This window comes from Ranitomeya imitator, chromosome 3, assembly GCF_032444005.1.
Source record: "Ranitomeya imitator isolate aRanImi1 chromosome 3, aRanImi1.pri, whole genome shotgun sequence".
Classification (NCBI taxonomy): Eukaryota; Metazoa; Chordata; class Amphibia; order Anura; family Dendrobatidae; genus Ranitomeya; species Ranitomeya imitator.
This window is the reverse complement of record NC_091284.1, coordinates 228,591,905-228,614,306: the sequence shown is the minus strand read 5'-3', so window position 1 is coordinate 228,614,306 and position 22,402 is coordinate 228,591,905. Positions and strand designations below refer to the sequence as shown.

Sequence of the window (22,402 nt, the reverse complement as noted above, 5' to 3'; positions counted from 1 at the left end):
CAAGAGAGAGACACGAAAGGAAGGATATTGTGGAACAGTGTAAACGAGATCAAGCACAAAGGAGAGCCAGTAGGAGTCGTGCCGTGTAACCGAGGCAACATCTTACTGAGGTGCGTAGCCGTTGGCCGGAACACCGCAGGAGTAACTGACTCTACTCTTACTACACCTACGAAGAGATAGGGGGCAACGCGTGGAGAGGGGCATCTCTAGGGTCCCGGAAGAGCTCCGAGCCTTCCCGTCATACGGGTGGCGTCCTAGCCATAACATACCAGGGGGACGTTGAAACCAGTAACATCTGGAACCAAAGAACGAGAGAGCTGTAGAGAACGAACGAACGAGAACAGCAGTTGTGAGGACTATACCGAATGCTCAGCAGGGTAGGACTACAACACACAGGCGCTAGTGGTAGGCAACGATTTCCATCTGCGAAGGAAACTCTGGATGTGCCCATCAGATCGGCCGGTCTCTGATAGCCCTGTTAAACGTGCTCTGGATTGAGGATCCTGAAGTCTACAGTAAAGAGGTAAAGAGACTGCAACCTTGTGTCCTCGTTATTGCCTGCACCTCACACCATCACCATCCACCTTACTGGGAAGCCCTGGGGACATACTTCACCTGTGGGAAGGTATACCATCCAGCTGCCATTCCATCACCCCAGCGGACCCCACAGCAGCGTCGGTCACCCTGACCGAACACCACAGGTGGCGTCACGAACCCCTGACAGACTGCACCACCTTTATTGGACGCCCCTTAGCAGGGTCGCGGACCGGGCCTAGCCACCGTGACAGCCTCAGAACCGAAGCAGAGAGGCCCGGTACCGAGAACGCGTGGCCCTGTGTCTGGGGGCGATCCAAACAGTCTACACAGAAAGCTGCCAATCAGTGGTGTGGGCAGGGATCTGCATTCAGAAAACTGCTGGATCTGCAGCAGAGAAAACAGTGATTTTATTAAAAATGCAGCAAGCAGCCTAGTTAGTGATACATCAATGGTATCAGAGTCTCTGCTCCTACATAATGGTGCTCTCACATGATGTAGCAAACCTGGAGACAGATTTAATTTACATGGAAACATAAAAGTGCATTACGCATAATAATATTTAATTGAGATAATTGCCCCTTGTCTGGTCATCTTTTGTATCATAATGGCAAGACCCAGGCTATCAAGAGGGGACTGTATGCCATTACCATGCATTTGTATTACTCACTTGAGGGGTTAAATGGCGGGAAATGGTTTCCCGCCAAGTTTTTACGCACAAGGGTTAAAAAAGATTTGGATTGGGTATAGCCATTAGCCAGTCAGCGACACGTCGCAGGGGAAGATTGTCTTTCTCCCACTGCTACTCCCGCTGATAGAGCAAAGACCTCTCCTGACGAAGGCACGCCGCCAAAACGCACGTTGGGGAAGTGGCACCATCGCATGGCTCAGGTAATTATGTAATCTTTTATCTCAGCACACTATACATGCTAATTTCTACAATGCTGCTCCAGCTTTGGACTTTGTACTTGCACTATAGCTTAAGTTAGGGTTATCCCTCCCGATGCTTTCGGTATTTATTCATACCTGTCTACGATGACATATCACTAGTGATGGGCGAGTATACTCGTTGCTCGGGTTTTCCTGAGCATGCTCGGGTGATCTCCGAATATTTGTAACTGCTCGGAGATTTAGTTTTTGTTGATGGAGCTGTATGATTTACGGCTGCTAGCAAGCCTGGGTACATGTGGGGGTTGCCTGGTTGCTAGGGAATCCCCACATGTATTCAAGCTGTCTATCAGCTGTAAATCAAGCAGCTGAGGCAAGGAAAACGAAATCTCTGAGCACTTACAAATACTCGGAGGTCACCCGAGCGTGCTAGGGAAAACCCGAGCAACGAGTATACTCACCCATCACTACATATCACTATTAGTGATTGATTTATAGCATTGATATTTGGAATATATACATGATACTCTTTGATCTTACGAGAGTGGATTGTGCTGTATATGGAGGTCATTTGTTCTCTCTGATATTAAATAGGAGAAGATTGTTTATTTCCCTTAGTGATTAAATACTTGGAACAAGATGCACTTCCAGCGGTTCTCCCGTGAAAACAAGTACCGTAATCATCTCTCCACAGGATATAAGTGATAACTTATTGATTGGTGGGGTCTGACTGCTGGGACCTGCGCTGATTGGCAGAATGTGGAACTTTTATCCCCATTAGACTGGAGCGACTTGACCACTGAACCATTCATTCCCTCAGTGGCTGTGAGAGCTGTGCTTGCATTTTTTTGGAAACCCAAAGAGAATGATTGAGGCTGCGGTCAGACATCCCACCTGCCGCTTCATTATAAAATGAAAATGGGGATAAAAGTGTCCTGACAGGTATAAAATGTACCCATTCTTTTGATCGGTGAGAATGGTTGGACCCAAATGACCAATATAATCACCTACCCTGTGGAGCCTATGGATCAGTGTGTTTTAACCACAGAATACATTTTATGCAAACCACTACACTTGTACATCCCAGTTATGGTGGGCACAGCAGATGTGCAGGACCCTCCTGTGTTTTGCAGTCGATGCTCCATTATAACAGGGATACTGTATAACAAGAATTTGAATGTACAGTAGCTATAGGATGGCTTTTTTTTAATAAATTGGTGAACAAGGGCAAAAGTTGGGGAGTGATTTTTTAAAATAATCTATTTTTATATTTATACTTACTGGATTAGTAATGCGGGTGTCTGATCGATGGCTCTCCGTTACTAACACCAGGGCTTGATGCCAGCTGACATTACTCAGCTGACATCAATCCGAAAAACCATTACCACGATTGCCACTGCACCATTCTCATGTGATACGCCAATTCTGGGGTGGCTGCGGGCTTGTATTTTTAGGCTGGGAAGGGCCCAATAACCATGGACATTCCCAACCTTATAATATCAACTCACAGCTGTCTGCTTTACCTGGGCTTGTTATTATCAAAAATAGGGAGGATCTTAGGTGTTTATTTCATTAATTATTAGGTTAAACCAGGCTAAACACCTTTTTGTGCCACATTAAAGACACTAAAGGGTAAATTCAGGTGGAAACAGGATGCTGTGAAATATTTGGGGGTGAATATTACGTCCTCATACGAGACCCTCTACAAACTAAATTTCCCCTCCCTCTTTAAAGAATCAAAAGCCCGCCTAACTTAATGGCAATCACTTCCTCTCTCGTGGATGGGTCGGATAGCGGCGGTAAAAATGAGTCTTTTACCCAGATTGATCTACGCCTTTGAGACCCTCCCAGTTGGAGTTCCGGTCTCGGAACTGAAGTCCCTTCAGGCGGTTATTATTAGGTTCATATGGCAACAAAAGCGCCATAGAGTGGCTAAGGAGGTTCTCACAGCTCATAAGACCAGGGGAGGGCTTTCTGTGCCAAATATTCTTAAATACTACTGGGCTACACACCTGAGGAGAATCCCCTGCTGGACGTCCCTATGGGCCTACAGCAGGTGGAATGAAATAGAGAAATTATGGCTTGCCCCAATACACCCTAACTCTCTTTTATGGTCGCCAGCACAATGTAAGTCCTTTCCACCCCTTCTAGGCCCCATGCAGTCCACTCGTGACATTTGGAACACCTGCACACGGAGATTCGCCCTCATGTCACCTTGCTCCCCCCTGGTGTCCTTCATCTATCATCCACAGCTCCCAGGCAGTTTAGAATCTCCTATGGTTCACCCTTGGCTTAAAGCAGGCCTATTTAGATTTGCGGACATTATAGACGGGGAGACCATGGAGATTCACTCCTTTGATTATCTTAAGCAACATTTCTCGATTTCCAACAGGGAATTCTTTCAATACCTACAAATTAGAGATTTTGCTAACTCCCTATATGGTAAAGCGGGAGCTTCTATCCCCACGGATTTCGAGAAAATTTGCAGGAGAGGTGTGAACACCAGGGGTCTGATTTCAGAAATTTACAACATTTTATCGGATCCACAGGATGGGTCTGGTGAATCTTTTCTATATATGCGCAAGTGGGAGGCCGCCTTGGAGCGGCGTATTTCTCCCCGAGTGGTCTGTCATTTGGAGGAATGCCGCAAAATCATCAGTGTGTATTCTCTATAGAGAAAATATCTATAAGATACTAATGCACTGGTATCACACTCCAGAGTTTCTGCATCGACTGAATCCCTCTATCCCTCCCTCCTGTTGGAGATGTGGGGGAAGCACTGGGTCTCTTGTCCACATATTTTGGTCATGCCCAAAAATTGTGCCCTTTTGGGGTCAGGTTAAGTCCCTCATAGATAAGGTATTGCATGCAGACATAGAACTAAACCCGCTAGTGCTTCTCCTGGGTCACGGGGCGCCGGGTATGGGCAAACTTTCCAATAGATTATTGCAACATATCCTTACGGCGGCCAGATGCCTGATTGCGCGTCTTTGGAGACAGCCGAGTCCCCCTTCACTTCAGATCCTCCTTGGACGGATCATGGATGTCAGAAGGATGGAACACCTTACAGCCTTACTAAATGACTCGGTGGTGCGCTTCCAGGCTATATGGTCCCCGTGGGATTATTATGCAGCGGGATCCGACCTGTAGTGCGACTGAGTTCGGATTTGATTAATCGATTTAACTGAGGTTTTTCCCTTTTTTTTTTTTTTTCCCCCTCTCTCTTTCCTCCCTTCCCTCTACCCCTTATTGTCTTGTCTTTGTCATTTACGTCTTTGTAGAATTAAGGTCATTGATGGCCTTATATCGTCTATAATGTTTATATCGTTTACTGTTCATGCATTCTATACAGAAACTAAATGCTTGTAAGACCCTGTTTTGTTCTAAAATGTTTAATAAAATAAAAATTTTATGGTTAAAAAAAAAAAAAGACACTAAAGGGTGCAAGTTTATAATATGCAAGGGGGGGTTAGAAAATTAGACATCTGCAGAATATCTATCTATTCTATCTCTATCCTATAGGTTTCACTTGAGAAAGGTTCACATTTTGAGCCAAAATATTGTGTACCTTTTACATGGAATAATTTTTGTCCACTATTTTGGGGCTGGAGTGCAAACTCTTTTTCTTCTACTGTATATATTATTTTTAATATTCATCTGACAGTAGATTTGGAAGCCCACATCCACTAAAACTGGTGCAACCGCAGTTTCATTTTTTTAGATAGATAGAGGATTAATAGAGAGATAGATTGATAGATAGGGAATATTGATATAGAGACAGATAGATAGATAGATTGATAGAGTAGACGGCCACAAAATTTCAGATTTTTTTTTGCCAATAAAGTGGTTTACAACAATTGGATCAGTTTGGTATCACTGTAATCATTCTGATGAGGAGAATCATATTGCCCTGTCAGTTTTACCACACAAATCTATACCTTAAAAACAATTCCCCCCCAAAATGCTTGAACTATACGGGCAGAAAAATAAAAAAAACTATGGCTCCTGCCCACATCGGGAAGGGGTTAACATAAAAGTTGGTCCCCTAACATTATGGGCCTCTGTGTAGCTGCACAGGTTGCGCCAATATGTCTGTCTTTAGATAGATAGATAGATAGATTGATAGATAGATGGATGATAGATAGATTGATCGATCGATAGATACATAGATCGATAGAGTACACAGTCAAGTAACAAGGTAACACTTGAGGCTCTCTGGTACTCACGACTTTTTGAAGCTTCCTCCCAAGGTGCTGCCAACAAGGAGGCAGAACTGCTGAGCGAAGAAGACCCAGGTAATATCCTGCAGGCTGCTGTTTGTCTGGCACCTTAGATCCAACAGTGTGGGACCCAAAAACGCAATGCACAGTCCAAAGCTGAAGAACACGCTCCAATATGTGATTGTGGGCTGCAGGTTTCTCCTGAAGAGGGTGAGAAGGTTCTGGTCCCACCACATCTTTCACTCCCCCTTCCCCTGACCTGGCCAGAGAAGCAGCTCCAGTGTCTCAGGAACTATGGAAAAGTTATCAATATCAATAGAGGTTGGTAGTATCTTGCAGATGAGGAGGACAGACAGATTGTGAGGAGGACAGACAGGCTGCCTGTGAAGATGGCAATTAGGCTGTGAGGAGGGCAGGTAGGCTTGTAAAGAAGACAATTAGAGAAGGGCAAGAGAATTGAGAGGAGGACAGACAGGCTGTGAGGAGGGCAGGTGGGCTGTGAGGAGGGCAGGTAGGCTGTGAGGAGGGCAGGTAGGCTTGTAAAGAAGGCAATTAGGCTGTGAGAAGGGCAAGATGATTGTGAGGAAGGCAGGCTGTGAGGAAGGCAGGTAGACTGTGAGGGCAGGCAGGCTGTGAGGAGGGTAGGCAGGCTGTGAGGAGGGCAGGTAGGCTGTGAGAAGGTCAGGAGGGCTGTGAGGAGGGCAGGTAGGCTGTGAGAAGGGCAGGTAGGCTGTGAGGAGGGCAGGTAGGCTGTGAGGAAGGCAGGTAGGCTGTGAGGAGGGCAGGCAGGCTGTGAGAAGGACAGGCAGGCTGTGAGGAGGGCAGGTAGGCTGTGAGGAGGGCAGGTAGGCTGTGAGGAGGGCAGGTAGGCTGTGAGGAAGGCAGGTAGGCTGTGAGGAGGGAAGGTAGGCTGTGAGGAGGGCAGGCAGGCTGTGAGGAGGGCAGGTAGGCTGTGAGGAGGGCAGGTAGGCTGTGAGGAGGGCAGGTAGGCTGTGAGAAGGTCAGGAGGGCTGTGAGGAGGACAGGCAGGCTGTGAGGAGGGCAGGCAGGCTGTGAGGAGGGCAGGCAGGCTGTGAGGAGGGCAAGTAGTCTGTGAGGAAGGCAGGTAGGCTGTGAGGAGGGAAGGTAGGCTATGAGGAGGGCAGGCAGGCTGTGAGGAGGGCAGGCAGGCTGTGAGGAGGGCAGGTAGGCTGTGAGGAGGGCAGGCAGGCTGTGAGGAGGGCAGGCAGGCTGTGAGGAGGGCAGGTAGGCTGTGAGGAAGGCAGGTAGGCTGTGAGGAGGGAAGGTAGGCTGTGAGGAGGGCAGGCAGGCTGTGAGGAGGGCAGGCAGGCTGTGAGGAGGGCAGGTAGGCTGTGAGGAGGGCAGGTAGGTTGTGAGGAGGGCAGGCAGGGTGTGAAGAGGGCAGGTAGGCTGTGAGGAGGGCAGGTAGGCTGTGAGGAAGGCAGGTAGGCTGTGAGGAGGGAAGGTAGGCTGTGAGGAGGGCAGGCAGGCTGTGAGGAGGGCAGGTAGGCTGTGAGGAGGGCAGGTAGGCTGTGAGGAGGGCAGGTAGGCTGTGAGGAGGGCAGGCAGGCTGTGTTGAGGGCAGGCAGGCTGTGTTGAGGGCAGGTAGGCTGTGAGGAGGGCAGGTAGGCTGTGAGGAGGGCAGGTAGGCTATGAGGAGGGCAGGCAGGCTGTGAGGAGGGCAGGCAGACTGTGAGAAGGTCAGGAGGGCTGTGAGTAGGCAAAGCAGGCTGTGAAGAGGGTTGTGAGGAGGGCAGCATGCTGTGAGGAGAGCTGTGAGCAGCGCAGGCAGGTTGTGAGGAGCCTCACCTTCTCTGCTCTCCCACTAAGTAAACTTGTCAGATACTTCTGTGGTGCATGAACTTTACTCTTCACTTGTATCGTTCGCCACCTCCTTCTTCTTCTGAGGCTCTGAATGTGTCTCGTTTCTTCTCTCCTCCCGTTATTTGCTCCAGGGTTAACTTCTTCTTCCTTTGAATGCAGTTACTTAGAAGAGGTGAGAGAAAGGAGAAAGGAGCCGCCCAGAGACTGGCATGGGAGGGGGCATCACTACAGGGCACAGGATGTCCCCATCCTTATAGCTTTCCATCTGGACTCCTTCCTTTCACAAGTGCTTATTCTCCAGCCTCACCTCATCAGTGCTGGTGGTAGTATGAGGAATTAGTGCTGTGCACCAGCTTGTTACATTGTTCCTTCAAGTCAGTACTTTCACTTTATCTGCAGTTCAATCAAGTTCAGCCCCACAATGACTATTGTGTGACACAATGTGGGGACAGTGGAGAAGGACCACCAGTGTGGTATGAAATGTGTCTGCAGAGTCACACTCTGAGGCTCCTCCAGAACAATGCCATGTGAATTATTTAGCAAACACTACATCCTGGATCCTTCTTTTCTCCATGTTCGGTCACAACAGGAACAAGGGAATGGGGGTATTTCCATTTGCCATCATAGTAAAGTTAGCTCGACTACATGCTACTTTTATATGCCAGTATTTGGATCTTATAACTACTCATTTTTCACCCATACCTATTCGCTATCTTCTATGGTTCCCTCCACGCCATCACCGTCAATCTCATAAAGGGAATCTGTCAGCAGGATTTTTGCTACAGGAGAGCAGCATGATGTAGGAGCAGAGACCATGATTCTAGCAATCTATCACGTAGTTTATTGGTTGCAGCATTTGTGACAAAAATGTTTTATCTTCTGCAGATCTACCATGTTGCTGAATGCTGAGTTCTGTATAACATCACCCACAGCACTGTCAGATTTCTACAGTACATACATTGTGCACAGGCAGAAATCTGACAACCAGTGACTGGGCAGGGTTGTACTACATGGCAGCAGACCATACAGTCCTCTAGTTATAATCTTTTGTTGATAACAGTCAATTTATGTAAACTACAGCAAACAGCTCAGTAAGTGATACATCACTGGAATCAGGGACTCTGTTTCTGCATTACCCTGCTTACTGATTTGGTGGCAAAAGCCAGGTGACAAATTCCCTTTAAATGTGTAAGTATAATTACCATATCATTTGGATAAGTCTTGTCAGTCAGTGAAAAAGGTCCATGTTGAACCTTTGCACCACTTTATTTTAATAAATGTGCCACAAATATACAGGTATTACAGGTTCAGCGCCATCTTCTCATTTAAAAAAAAAAGATGACCTTTCACAGATTATGAACATGCTAACAGTGGCTTACCACCAATGGCGGCAAGACACGTGGCTGCTATGGGACCCATGAGTCAGGGATAATGATTGTTCTGCCCATCTTAATGTGCAGAGAGTTAATTATCATGTTATTCAAGTTGTGGCCACTGGAGGTCATCAGTTGCCTACTTTTCATGTTGTTTACCAACCTTTCCCTCCTAAGAGCAATGTCTTATGGGTTAGTTCCGCCCACATTCTTCTTGTGAAGACAAGCTTCAGTAGCCATTTTTCCTCAGATCTGCAGAGAGGCACACGTGCTCCTGTCTCGCTTACTTTCTTACCCCTGTCCTAACGGATCTCGTTTTTCACCAGTCATCCACTATGATCAGTCATCCACTATGATTATTCACTGAACATCCACTTTGTACATCAACATCATTCACTATTCGATCATCTACTATGAATACTGTCCACCATTGTTGTTCAACGTTATAGTTTTGGTTATCATCACCCTAATAAATAAGACTTAAGCATCAACACAGTCTGTTTACTGGGATGTGGATGAAGGTTTAGCCATATGTTGGAATCCATACAGCATCCTACGTGGAGGAAGACAGAACAGTGAAAAACGAGACCGCCAGTCGCAGGCGGTGATTGTAAAGTAAGAACAGATTAGCTGCCTTCAGTGAAACTGATAGCCGGTCGCAGGCTGTAGTTGTTCAGACTGTACGGAACCGCTAACACCCACACTGCTCCGCATTCGGGTATCACAGCAGCCGCCATACAGCCGCGGGACTATACTGCAGCCCGCCAAGAGAAGCTACATCATTCCTGCCATACGGAAGCTCACCGCACCTAGACTCAGTTTCCCGCCAAAACACTCAGCAGTACGCAGCTAAGCGCACAATGTCTCGAAACAGCACATCCTCACTCAAGACGATGTCACGAGCAAGCTCTAGCAGGTCATCATTAGCAGAGCTGGCTGCTGTCGCTCGTGCTGAAGCTGAAGCAGCCAAAGCAAGGTCCTCCTTTGCCGAGAAAGAAATGCATCTAAAGCTGAGACAAGCAGAGCATGAGGCAGAAAAGGTACGTTTGCAGGCAGAACAAACTGCACGCCTGCAAGCCGAAACCGCACGTTTGCGGGCAGAGCAAGAAGCAGAAGGTGCGCGCCTGCAAGTGTCTCTAGAAAGACTTATGGTAGACAAAGAGGCAGCAGCTGCAATAGCTAAGGCAGAGTACTTGGAAGCCATGAAGGATCCTGATTATGAGAGACGCAGCAACGTTCTTGGAACAGATTTAGAGCAGCAAGATCCAGCTCAGCGCGTCGCAGAGTACGTTCATCGACACTCCAGCATGGACAACACCCTCGACAGACTACAACGATCAGCCTACGCCGATTATCATCGATCCAACCCCGAACTTCACTACTACAAACAAGAAGACGTCCAACACAGAGGAGTCGACCACAGCTACCGTTCCACTGAGAAGAAGGTACAGCTCCCACCTCACCTTAAAGAGACATCTTCACCAGAAAGGTACTATGCAGACTGTCCGAAGCCAAGAGCGTCTCACAGGTATGGTGACGCACCACACACTAGACATGGCTATAGCATACCGGCTCGTACCAACACTGATCAAGCCACCATAGACTTGGCAAAGTTCTTTGCCCGCCGAGAACTGGTAACAAAAGGACTTGTAAAGTTCACTGACAAAGCCGAAAACTACAGGTCGTGGCGAGCTTCATTCCAGAACGCCATTCAGGGACTGGACCTTTCTAGTAGTGAGGAGTTAGATCTCCTGGTAAAGTGGCTTGGAACTGAATCGGTCGAGCATGCTAAAAGACTAAGAGACATTAACATAGAATACCCACACATAGGTTTACGTAAAGTGTGGGAAAGACTTGACGAATGCTATGGGTCCGTAGAAGTAATAGAGAATGCTTTATTCAAAAGAATTGATGATTTCCCTAAGATAGGGCCCAAGGGTTATCAAAGACTTAGAGAATTGAATGATTTATTGATAGAGTTACAGGTCGCCCAGAAGGAAGGTCACTTGGCTGGATTGGCATTCTTAGACACTGCTAGGGATGTCAATCCAATAGTACAAAAACTTCCTTACAATCTTCAAGAAAGGTGGATTATACATGGTTCACGGTATAAACAAATTCATAACGTTCCATTCCCTCCTTTTGCTGTATTTGTTGAGTTTGTCACCCAGCAAGCTAAGATCAGAAATGACCCTAGTTTTGATTTCACTCTGTCATGTTCCACTACCCCTGGTGTCAAACCCAGTAAGACACCCGTGGCAGTCCATAAAACTGATATTGATTCCACAGGTCCTCCACACAAGACAACTAAGCCCCCTACGGAAGAGAGCAAACCTCAGGATGTCAGTAAGCAGTGTCCTCTACACAGGAAACCACATCCTCTACTAAAGTGCAGAGCCTTCAGGGAGAAGACTTTAGAGGATCGCAAAGGTTTCCTCAAGGAAAACAACATCTGCTTCAAATGCTGTGCTACGACCTCTCACTTCGCCAGGAACTATGGAGCTAGCGTGAAATGTGCAGAATGCAGCAGCACGGATCACAATACAGCCTTGCATCCTGGACCACCTCCAGGAGTGTTGTCACAAGCAGAGGAGCATGATGAGAAACAGAAGAACACCGATGAAGACACCCCTGCGGTCACCTCTCAATGTACGGAGATCTGTAAGGGACTCAAGGGAGGAAGATCCTGCTCAAAAATCTGCCTTGTCCGAGTCTATCCAACAGGCCACAGAGACAAAGCGCTCAAGATATATGCAGTCCTAGATGACCAAAGTAATAGGTCTTTAGCCAGGTCCATCTTCTTTGACAACTTCAGCATTGTAGGCCCCAGTTCTCCCTACTCCCTTAGGACATGTTCAGGTAGCGTCGAGACGGCGGGGAGGAAAGCAACCGGATACAAAGTGGAGTCCATGGATGGCCAGACCTGTCTGTCACTACCGACCATCCTGGAGTGCAACCAGATTCCTGACAACAGGTCTGAGATACCTTCACGAGAGGTGGCAACGTATCACCCCCACCTGAAGCGTATAGCCCACCTGATACCTAAGTTGGAACCAGAAGCGCCAATAGCTTTACTTCTGGGAAGAGATATACTACGAGTCCACAAGACTAGAGAATATATCAACGGCTCACTGAATGCTCCATACGCGCAGAGGCAAGACCTTGGATGGGTCATTGTAGGAGATGTCTGTCTAGGAGGAGCACACAAGCCGGTCTCAGTCAACAGTATGCTTACCAGCACACTAGAAAATGGACGTCCATCTCTCTTCCTGCCGTGTCACAATAGTCTGCTGGTAAAGGAACTACCGAGCAGCACTCCCCTACCTTGCCCTTTCTCAGTTCCTATCAACGAAGACCACGCCTGTGAAGGTGAACAAGACCACATAGGATGTACAGTCTTCCACAGGACGAAGGAAGACAACAAGGTAGTGATGTCTATAGAAGACAAGATATTCCTGGACATCATGGACGAACAAATAGTCAAGGATACGGCGAATAGTTGGGTCGCACCTCTACCATTTCGACCTCAGAGGAGACGCCTACCCAACAACAAGGAATTGGTCTACAGCAGATTCATCTCCCTAATACACAAGCTTCAGAAGTCACCTGAGACGAAGGAACATTTCTTTACCTTCATGGGAAAGATATTCCAGAACAACCACGCAGAGATTGCACCTGCACTTCGACACGGAGAGGAGTGTTGGTACCTGCCCATCTTCGGAGTGTACCATCCTAACAAGCCAGGTCAAATTAGAGTGGTATTCGACTCAAGTGCCAAATGCGAAGACGTGTCATTGAATGATGTCTTACTGTCGGGCCCAGACCTCAACAACAGACTTCTGGAAGTATTACTCTGTTTCCGTAGAGATTCAGTGGCATTTATGGCCGACATACAACAGATGTTCCACTGTTTTCTCGTCAAAGAGGAACAGAGAAACTACCTGAGGTTCTTCTGGTACCGTGACAACGACCCGGACGAAGACATCGCAGAGTACCGGATGCGGGTACACATCTTTGGGAACAGTCCTTCCCCAGCGGTCGCAATCTACGGCCTCCGACATTCTGCCAAAAAGGGTGAAGAAGAGTATGGCTCGGACGTCAGGTCCTTTGTGGAAAAGGATTTTTACGTGGATGACTGTTTGAAGTCCACACCGACAAGTGAGGCCGCAATCAGTCTACTAAAGAGAACTCGTGACATGCTCGCTCAGTCTAACCTAAGGTTACACAAGATTTCTTCCAACAGCCGAGAGTTAATGGAAGCCTTTCCCTCTGAAGACTATTCCAGCGATCTAAAGGATTTAGACCTCAGCATCGACCTCCTTCCTATGCAGCGGAGCCTTGGATTGCTGTGGGACCTGAAGACAGATACCTTCACCTTTCAGATCAGCAAGGATGAGAAACCCTTCACGCGCAGAGGAGTTCTTTCCTTCGTGAATAGTTTATACGACCTCTTGGGGTTCGTAGCTCCAGTAACCATCCAAGGAAAGCTGATGCTCAGGGACTTCACCCAAGACACTACTGATTGGGATGATCCACTTCCAGCGGGAAAGGCTGACCTGTGGGCAGAGTGGAGGAAGTCTCTTGAAGCCCTGACCAACCTTCGTGTGAAACGACCGTATGCTCCTGTGCCATCCACAGAGGTCAAAACGCAAACACTTTGTATTTTCTGTGATGCATCAGTCAAAGCGATTGCAGCAGTAGCGTACCTCAAATCCACAGACGTAAGCGGACAATGCCATATCGGGTTCGTTATGAGCTGGACGAAATTGGCGCCACTTCGTGAACACACGATACCCAGACTGGAACTCTGTGCTGCTGTCCTCGCAGTTGAGTTGGCCGAGCTGGTCTCGGATGCGATGGGCCTGAAGATCGGGGATGCAGAGTTCTACACCGATAGCAAGGTGGTACTGGGGTACATCTGTAACGAGATACGACGCTTCTACATCTACGTCAGCAACCGGGTACTTCGGGTAAGAAGATCCACCGACCCTAATCAGTGGCACTACGTACCTACTCATCACAATCCTGCGGACCACGCGACTAGATCCGTTGCACCCAGTCATCTGAAGGACACTTCATGGTTCACAGGTCCTACCTCTTTGTACCGTTCGATGTCCCACATCAGCAGGCCTGAAACTTTCGAACTAGTGGGTCCAGACACAGACAAAGAGATCCGACCTCAAGTGTCTGCTCTACATGCAGAGATTTCAAGCTGCCACCTCGAATCTCACCGGTTCAGCAGGTTCTCCACATGGAAGTCACTTGTTCGAGCTATAGCATGTCTATTTCATGTAACCCAGTCCTACAAGTCAGCACTACCTGATAGCCAGAGACGTTGTAAAGGTTGGCATCACTGCAGGCTTGCGTTTACTGCTCCCGACCTGGAAAGAGCCAAGGTTATAATACTTCGTGCCGTACAAAGAGAAACCTATGGCAGAGAAATAGACAACCTCAACAAGGGACAACCCATTCCTGAGGTCAGTGGGCTGAGGAAGCTCGATCCGATTGTCGATCAAGAAGGGCTGCTGAGAGTCGGTGGTCGTCTTCAAGAAGCTGAGGTAGAAGTTTCAGAGAAGCACCCGGTGATAATTCCTGGACGTCATCACGTAACAACCCTGCTGATTCAACACCATCATGTCTTGGTGAGACACCAAGGCCGTTTGTTCACTGAAGGAAACCTAAGGGCAGCTGGACTATGGATAGTTGGAGCTAAGAGAAGAGTGAGCAAACTCATCTTCGACTGTGTTACGTGTCGCAAACTCCGGGGCACATTCCAGAATCCGAAGATGGCCAATCTTCCACCCGACAGACTCAGTTCTGAACCTCCCTTCACCAACGTTGGACTAGATGTATTCGGTCCTTGGTCTGTGGCTACACGACGGACTAGAAAAATACTTACGGAAGCAAAGTGTTGGGCGGTTCTATTCACGTGTCTGTCCGTCAGAGCCGTTCATATCGAAGTAATCGAATCGATGGACACATCAAGTTTTATAAACGCACTTCGACGCTTCATCGCAATCAGAGGACCTGTGAAGCATATTCGTTCTGACCGAGGTACGAATTTCGTCGGAGCGGCAAGAGAACTCCAAATCCCTTCCAATCTGGACATCGATAATGTGGAAAGGTATCTAGGTGAGCAAGGATGTACCTGGACCTTCAATCCACCACACTCTTCGCACATGGGAGGTGCGTGGGAAAGGATGATAGGGATAGCACGCAGAATATTAGACTCTATCTTCTTGCAAGCTAACACCAGACTTACACAAGAGAGTTTATCCACGTTCTTGGCAGAGGTCTCAGCCATCATGAATGCCAGGCCACTGACAGCACTTTCTAGTGATTCTGGAGATCCATCCATCCTTACTCCTGCAATGTTACTCACACAGAAAACCTGTGTCCTGAAAGCTCCACTCGGAGAATTCAATGACAAAGACCTCTACAGACGACAATGGAGGCAGGTACAAAGCGTGTCCAACGTCTTCTGGAATAGATGGAGGAAACAGTATCTTTCCACTCTGCAAAGCAGGACAAAGTGGCAGAAAGACCGCCCAAACATTCAATCTGGCGATGTTGTACTCGTCAAAGTCAGTCAGTCACATCGGAACGAGTGGCCACTCGGCCTAGTCATTAAGACCCTGCCCAGTAAAGATGGGAAAGTAGAGGTCAGAGTGTGCAAGCTTGGAGAAAACAAACTGTTCCTCAGACCCGTTACTGAGCTTGTATTATTATTTTCCCCAAAAGAACCTAATTGTGCCATCTGTTGACGCCAAGCGGGGAGTGTTCTGCCCATCTTAATGTGCAGAGAGTTAATTATTATGTTATTCAAGTTGTGGCCACTGGAGGTCATCAGTTGCCTACTTTTCATGTTGTTTACCAACCTTTCCCTCCTAAGAGCAATGTCTTATGGGTTAGTTCCGCCCCCATTCTTCTTGTGAAGACAAGCTTCAGTAGCCATTTTTCCTCAGATCTGCAGAGAGGCACACGTGCTCCTGTCTCGCTTACTTTCTTACCCCTGTCCTAACGGATCTCGTTTTTCACCAGTCATCCACTATGATCAGTCATCCACTATGATTATTCACTGAACATCCACTTTGTACATCAACATCATTCACTATTCGATCATCTACTATGAATACTGTCCACCATTGTTGTTCAACGTTATAGTTTTGGTTATCATCACCCTAATAAATAAGACTTAAGCATCAACACAGTCTGTTTACTGGGATGTGGATGAAGGTTTAGCCGTATGTTGGAATCCACACAGCATCCTACGTGGAGGAAGACAGAACAATGATGCAAGCGCTGGTGATGACCCCCGTCTGTCATTGCACTGCATTATTCTTTATAGATAACTAGCTGAAGAGTCCGGCATTGCCTGGGCATAGTAAATATCTGTGGTTAGTTATAGCACGTCACTTCTCTTATTTTCCCATCACGCCTCTCATTTTCCCCCTCACATCTCTCATTTTCTCCCTTACACCTCTCATTTTCCCCCTCACTCCTCTTATTTTCCCCCTCATTCCTCTCATTCACCCCCTCACTCCTCTCATTCCCCCCTAACACTTGTCATTTCGACCTCACATCTGTCATTTTCCGATCACTTCACTATTTTCCCTCACTCCTCTCATTTTGCACTCACACCTTTTCATTTTCACCTCACACCCCTCATTTTCACCTCACACCTCTCATTTCCCCCTCAGTATATACATGTTTGTCATCTCCCTTATATATAGTATACACCTGTATGTCATCTCCCCTGTAAATAGTATATACCTGCTGTATGTCATCTCCCTTGTATATAGCATATACCAGTGTGTCATCTCCTGTATATGGTATATACCTGTGTGTCATCTCCCCTGTATATATGTGTGTGTCATCTTCTCCTGTATATAGTATATACCTGTCTGTCATCTCCTCCTGTATATAGTATATACCTGTGTGTCATCTCCCCTGTATATAGTATATATGTGTGTGTCATCTCCCCTGTATATAGTATATACCTGTGTGTCATCTCCTCCTGTATTAGACCTCGTTCACACGTTATTTGCTCAGTATTTTTACCTCAGTATTTGTAAGCTAAATTGGCAGCCTGATAAATCCCCAGCCAACAGGAAGCCCTCCCCCCTGGCAGTATATGTTAGCTCACACATACACATAATAGACAGGTCATATGACTGACAGCTGCCGTATTTCCTATATGGTACAGTTGTTGCTCTTGTAGTTTGTCTGCTTATTAATCAGATTTTTATTTTTGAAGGATAATACCAGACTTGTGTGTGTTTTAGGGCGAGTTTCATGTGTCAAGTTGTGTGTGTTGAGTTGCGTGTGGCGACATACATGTAGCGAATTTTGTGAGATGTGTTCTGTGTGGCAACATGCGTGTAGCAACTTTTTGTGTTGAGTTGCATGTGACAGGTTAGTGTAGCAAGTTGTGTGCAGCAAGTGTTGCGCATGGCGAGTTTTGCGTGTGGTGAATTTTATGTGTGGTGCGTTTTGAGTATGTGCAAGTTTTGTGTGAGGCAACTTTTGCATGTGTTGCAACTTTTGTGCATGTGGCAATTTTTCCGCGTGTGCAAGTTTTGCATGTGGCGAGTTTTCCATGAGGTGAGTTTTGCACGTGTGGCTAGTTTTGCATGAGCCTAGTTTAGCATGTGGCGAGTCTTGCGCATGGCGAGTTTTGAGCGGCGACTTTTGTGTTTCGACTTTTATGTGGCGAGGTTGGTGTATGTGTGGTGAAATGTGTGCTGAGGGTGATATGTGTTCAAGCACGTGGTAGTGTGTGGCCCATTTTGTGTGTGTGTTCATATCCCCATGTGTGGTGAGTATCCCATGTCGGGGCCCCACCTTAGCAACTGTACGATGTATACTCTTTGGCGCCATCACTCTCACTCTTTAAGTCCCCCTTATTCACATCTGGCAGCTGTCAATTTGCCTCCAACACTTTTCCTTTCACTTTTTCCCCATTATGTAGATAGGGGCAAAATAGTTTGGTGAATTGGAACATGCGGGGTTAAAATTTCGCCTCACAACATAGCCTATGACGCTCTCAGGGTCCAGACGTGTGACTGTGCAAAATTTTGTGGCTGTAGCTGCGACGGTGCAGATGCCAATCCCGGACATACACACACACATTCAGCTTTATATATTAGACAGTGGCGTAACTACCGCGGTCGCAGCGGTCGCCAGTGCGACCGGGCCCGGCAGGTCAGGGGCCCGGCAGGCAGGCTCGGACTGGCAGTGCCTCCCCCCGCTCCAGGGCCTCCCCCCCCTTCCCCGCCGCCGCCGCCGCCGCCGCTGCCTTGAATACTCACCCTGCTCCAGCGATGGTCTCGGCGTCTGCACTGCAGCTCGTTCCTGCTTGAGCGGTCACGTGACACCGCTCATTAAGATCATGAATATGCGCATATTCATGATCTTAATGAACGGTGTCACATGACCGCTCAAGCAGGAAGAAGGTGCTACGCCGGCGCCGCCGTCTGGAGTCGGGACAGAGCGCGAGGGATGTCGGCACGGCCGTGCAGTGGGAAGACAGGTGAGTATGAGGGACGGGGGGACGGGGGGACGGGGGGGGGGGGATGAAGGAGGACATAAGCCGGCGCGCCGAGCAGGAGCGGAGAGCTAAGCCTGCATACAGGGGGGAATATGAGCCATGCAGGGGGGAATATGAGCCATGCAGGGGGGGATATGAGCCATGCAGGGGGGAATATGAGCCATGCAGGGGGGAATATGAGCCATGCAGGGGGGAATATGAGCCATGCAGGGGGAATATGAGCCATGCAGGGGGGAATATGAGCCATGCATACAGGAGGGGTAATATGAGCTATGTATATGGGATAGGAGGGAGATGAGCCATGCATACAGGAGGGGGGTCATTATACAGTATTGAGCATCATGTGTGGCCGTTATACAGTATGCAGCATCATGTGTGGCCATTATACAGTATGGAGCATCATGTGTGGTGGCCGTTATACAGTATTGAGCATCATGTGTGGCCATTATTCTATGGGGGTTACATTGAGTTGTATGGCAGGGCTGCAGGGGGGGGGCCCCATTTGGAAGTTCGCACCGGGGCCCCTAACTTTGTAGTTACGCCACTGATATTAGATATACCTGTAAGTCATCTCCCCTGTATATAGTATATACCTGTATGTCATCTCCTCCTGTATATAATATATAGCTGTATATCATCTCCCCTGTATATAATATATACCTGTATGCCATCTCCTCCTGGCTGTCAATTTGCCTCCAACACTTTTCCTTTCACTTTTTCCCCATTATGTAGATAGGAGCAAAATTGTTTGGTGAATTGGAACGCGCGGGGTTAAAATTTTGCCTCACAACATAGCCTATGACGCTCTCGGGGGCCAGATGTGTGACTGTGCAAAATTTTGTGGCTGTAGCTGCGACGGTGCAGATGCCAATCCCGGACATACATACACACACACACACACATACACACACATTCAGCTTTATATATTAGACTATGAGGTGCATTATACTTTTTGGATGACTATGGGCTGTACAATATACTTTATCAATGACTATCGGATGTGCATTATAGTTTATGGATGACTATGGGTGCATTATACTTTATACTTTGGTGCGTATAATGGTTTATTTTTTTCTTTACATTAAAGAACAGCGTCAGAGCAGGAGACATATACCAGGATGGGGCCCAGGATAAGGAACATATTTACCAGGGTGGGAGATATACCAGTATGGGGCCCAGGATAAGAGATATATATTGGGGATATATATACCAGGATGGGGCCCAGGGTAAGAGACATATTAAGAGACATATAATTTTTATTATAGGTAGACTTCAACTGTGAGAGACAGAATATAAAAATAAAAAACAGAAGATCACATTGTATGATTTTTAACCCCTTCATGACCCAGCCTATTTTGACCTTAAAGACCTTGCCGTTTTTTGCAATTCTGACCAGTGTCCCTTTATGAGGTAATAACTCAGGGACGCTTCAACGGATCCTAGCGGTTCTGAGATTGTTTTTTCGTGACATATTGGGCTTCATGTTAGTGGTAAATATAGGTCAATAAATTCTGCGTTTATTTGTGATAAAAACGGAAATTTGGCGAAAATTTTGAAAATTTCGCAATTTTCACATTTTGAATTTTTATTCTGTTAAACCAGAGAGATATGTGACACAAAATAGTTAATAAATAACATTTCCCACATGTTTACCTTACATCAGCACAATTTTGGAAACAAAATTTTTTTTTGTTAGGAAGTTATAAGGGTTAAAATTTGACCAGCGATTTGTCATTTTTACAACGAAATTTACAAAACCATTTTTTTTAGGGACCACCTCACATTTGAAGTCAGTTTGAGGGGTCTATATGGCTGAAAATACCCAAAAGTGACACCATTCTAAAAACTGCACCCCTCAAGGTACTCAAAACCACATTCAAGAAGTTTATTAACCCTTCAGGTGCTTCACAGCAGCAGAAGCAACATGGAAGGAAAAAATGAACATTTAACTTTTTAGTCACAAAAATTATCTTTTAGCAACAATTTTTTTATTTTCCCAATGGTAAAAGGAGAAACTGAACCACGAAAGTTGTTGTCCAATTTGTCCTGAGTACGCTGATACCTCATATGTGGGGGTAAACCACTGTTTGGGCGCACGGCAGGGCTTGGAAGGGAAGGAGCGCCATTTGACTTTTTGAATCAAAAATTGGCTCCACTCTTTAGCGGACACCATGTCGCGTTTGGAGAGCTCCTGTGTGCCTAAACATTGGCGCTCCCCCACAAGTGACCCCATTTTGGAAACTAGACCCCCCAAGGAACTTATTTAGATGCCTAGTGAGCACTTTAAACCCTCAGGTGCTTCACAAATTGATCTGTAAAAATGAAAAAGTACTTTTTTTTCACAAAAAAATTCTTTTCGCCTCAATTTTTTCATTTTCACATGGGCAGTAGGATAAAATGGATCATAAAATTTGTTGGGCAATTTCTCCCGAGTACGTCGATACCTCATATGTGGGGGTAAACCACTGTTTGGGCACTCGGCAGGGCTCGGAAGGGAAGGCGCGCCATTTGACTTTTTGAATGGAAAATTAGCTCCAATTGTTAGCGGACACCATGTCGCGTTTGGAGAGCCCCTGTGTGCCTAAACATTGGAGCTCCCCCACAAGTGACCCCATTTTGGAAACTAGACCCCCCAAGGAACTTATCTAGATGCAGGTGCTTCACAGAAGTTTATAACGCAGAGCCATGAAAATAAAAAATAATTTTTCTTTCCTCAAAAATGATTTTTTAGCCTGGAATTTCCTATTTTGCCAAGGATAATAGGAGAAATTGGACCCCAAATATTGTTGTCCTGTTTGTCCTGAGTATGCAGATACCCAATATGTGGGGGTAAACCACTGTTTGGGCGCACGGCAGGGCTCGGAAGGGATGGCACGCCATTTGGCTTTTTAAATGGAAAATTAGCTCCAATCATTAGCGGACACCATGTCACGTTTGGAGAGCCCCTGTGTGCCTAAACATTCCCCCAGAAATGACACCATTTTGGAAACTAGACCCCCAAAGGAACTAATCTAGATGTGTGGTGAGGACTTTGAACCCCCAAGTGCTTCACAGAAGTTTATAACGCAGAGCCATGAAAAAAAATAAAAAATTATTTTCTCAAAAATGATCTTTTAGCCTGCAATTTTTTATTTTCCCAAGGGTAACATACGTTTTCTTTCCTCAAAAATAATTATTTAGCCCAGAATTTTTTATTTTCCCAAGGGTTACAGAAGAAACTGGACCCCAAAAGTTGTTGTCCAGTTTCTCCTGAGTACGCTGATACCCCATATGTGGGGGTAAACCACTGTTTGGGCACATGCCGAGGCTCGGAAGTGAAGTAGTGACGTTTTGAAATGCAGACTTTGATGGAATGCTCTGTGGGCGTCACGTTGCGTTTGCAGAGCCCCTGATGTGGCTTACCAGTAGAAACCCCCCACAAGTGACCGCATTTTGGAAACTAGACCCCGAAAGGAACTTATCTAGATGTGTGGTGAGCACTTTGAACCCCCAAGCGCTTCATAGAAGTTTATAATGCAGAGCCGTGAAAATAATAAATACGTTTTCTTTCCTCAAAAATAATTATTTAGCCCAGAATTTTTTAATTTTCCCAAGGGTAACAGGAGAAATTTGACCCCAATATTTGTTGTCCAGTTTCTCCTGAGTATGGTGATACCCCATATGTGGGGGTAAACTACTGTTTGGGCACATGCCGGGGCTTGGAATTGAAGTAGTGACGTTTTGAAATGCAGACTTTGATGGAATGCTCTGCGGGCGTCACGTTGCGTTTGCAGAGCCCCTGATGTGCCTAAACAGTAGAAACCCCCCACAAGTGACCCCATTTTGGAAACTAGACCCCGAAAGGAACTTATCTAGATGTGTGGTGAGCACTTTGAACCCCCAAGTGCTTCATAGAAGTTTATAATGCAGAGCCGTGAAAATAATAAATACGTTTTCTTTCCTCAAAAATAATTATTTAGCCCAGAATTTTTTAGTTTCCCAAGGGTTACAGGAGAAATTGGACCCCAAAAGTT

The 22,402-nt window shown here is 46.7% G+C and overlaps 1 protein-coding gene across 2 annotated transcripts in view; it reads right to left on the bottom strand.

The window, feature by feature from the left end:
• Positions 1-7,782, bottom strand: part of MFSD4A (major facilitator superfamily domain containing 4A) — a 234,144-nt gene extending 226,362 nt beyond the window's left edge. Inside the window, exons 1-2 of one of the 2 annotated variants that reach the window (XM_069756226.1) lie at positions 7,452-7,782; positions 5,649-5,934 (exon numbers count right to left, since the gene is read on the bottom strand). In XM_069756226.1, the coding sequence (XP_069612327.1) occupies positions 5,649-5,878 (230 nt within the window). In that variant the 5' untranslated portion in view covers positions 5,879-5,934; positions 7,452-7,782. Of the gene's footprint in view, positions 1-5,648; positions 6,260-7,451 lie in introns of those variants that run through there. The other variant, XM_069756227.1, reaches the window with a different exon arrangement.
• Between the last annotated feature and the right edge of the window lie 14,620 nt (positions 7,783-22,402).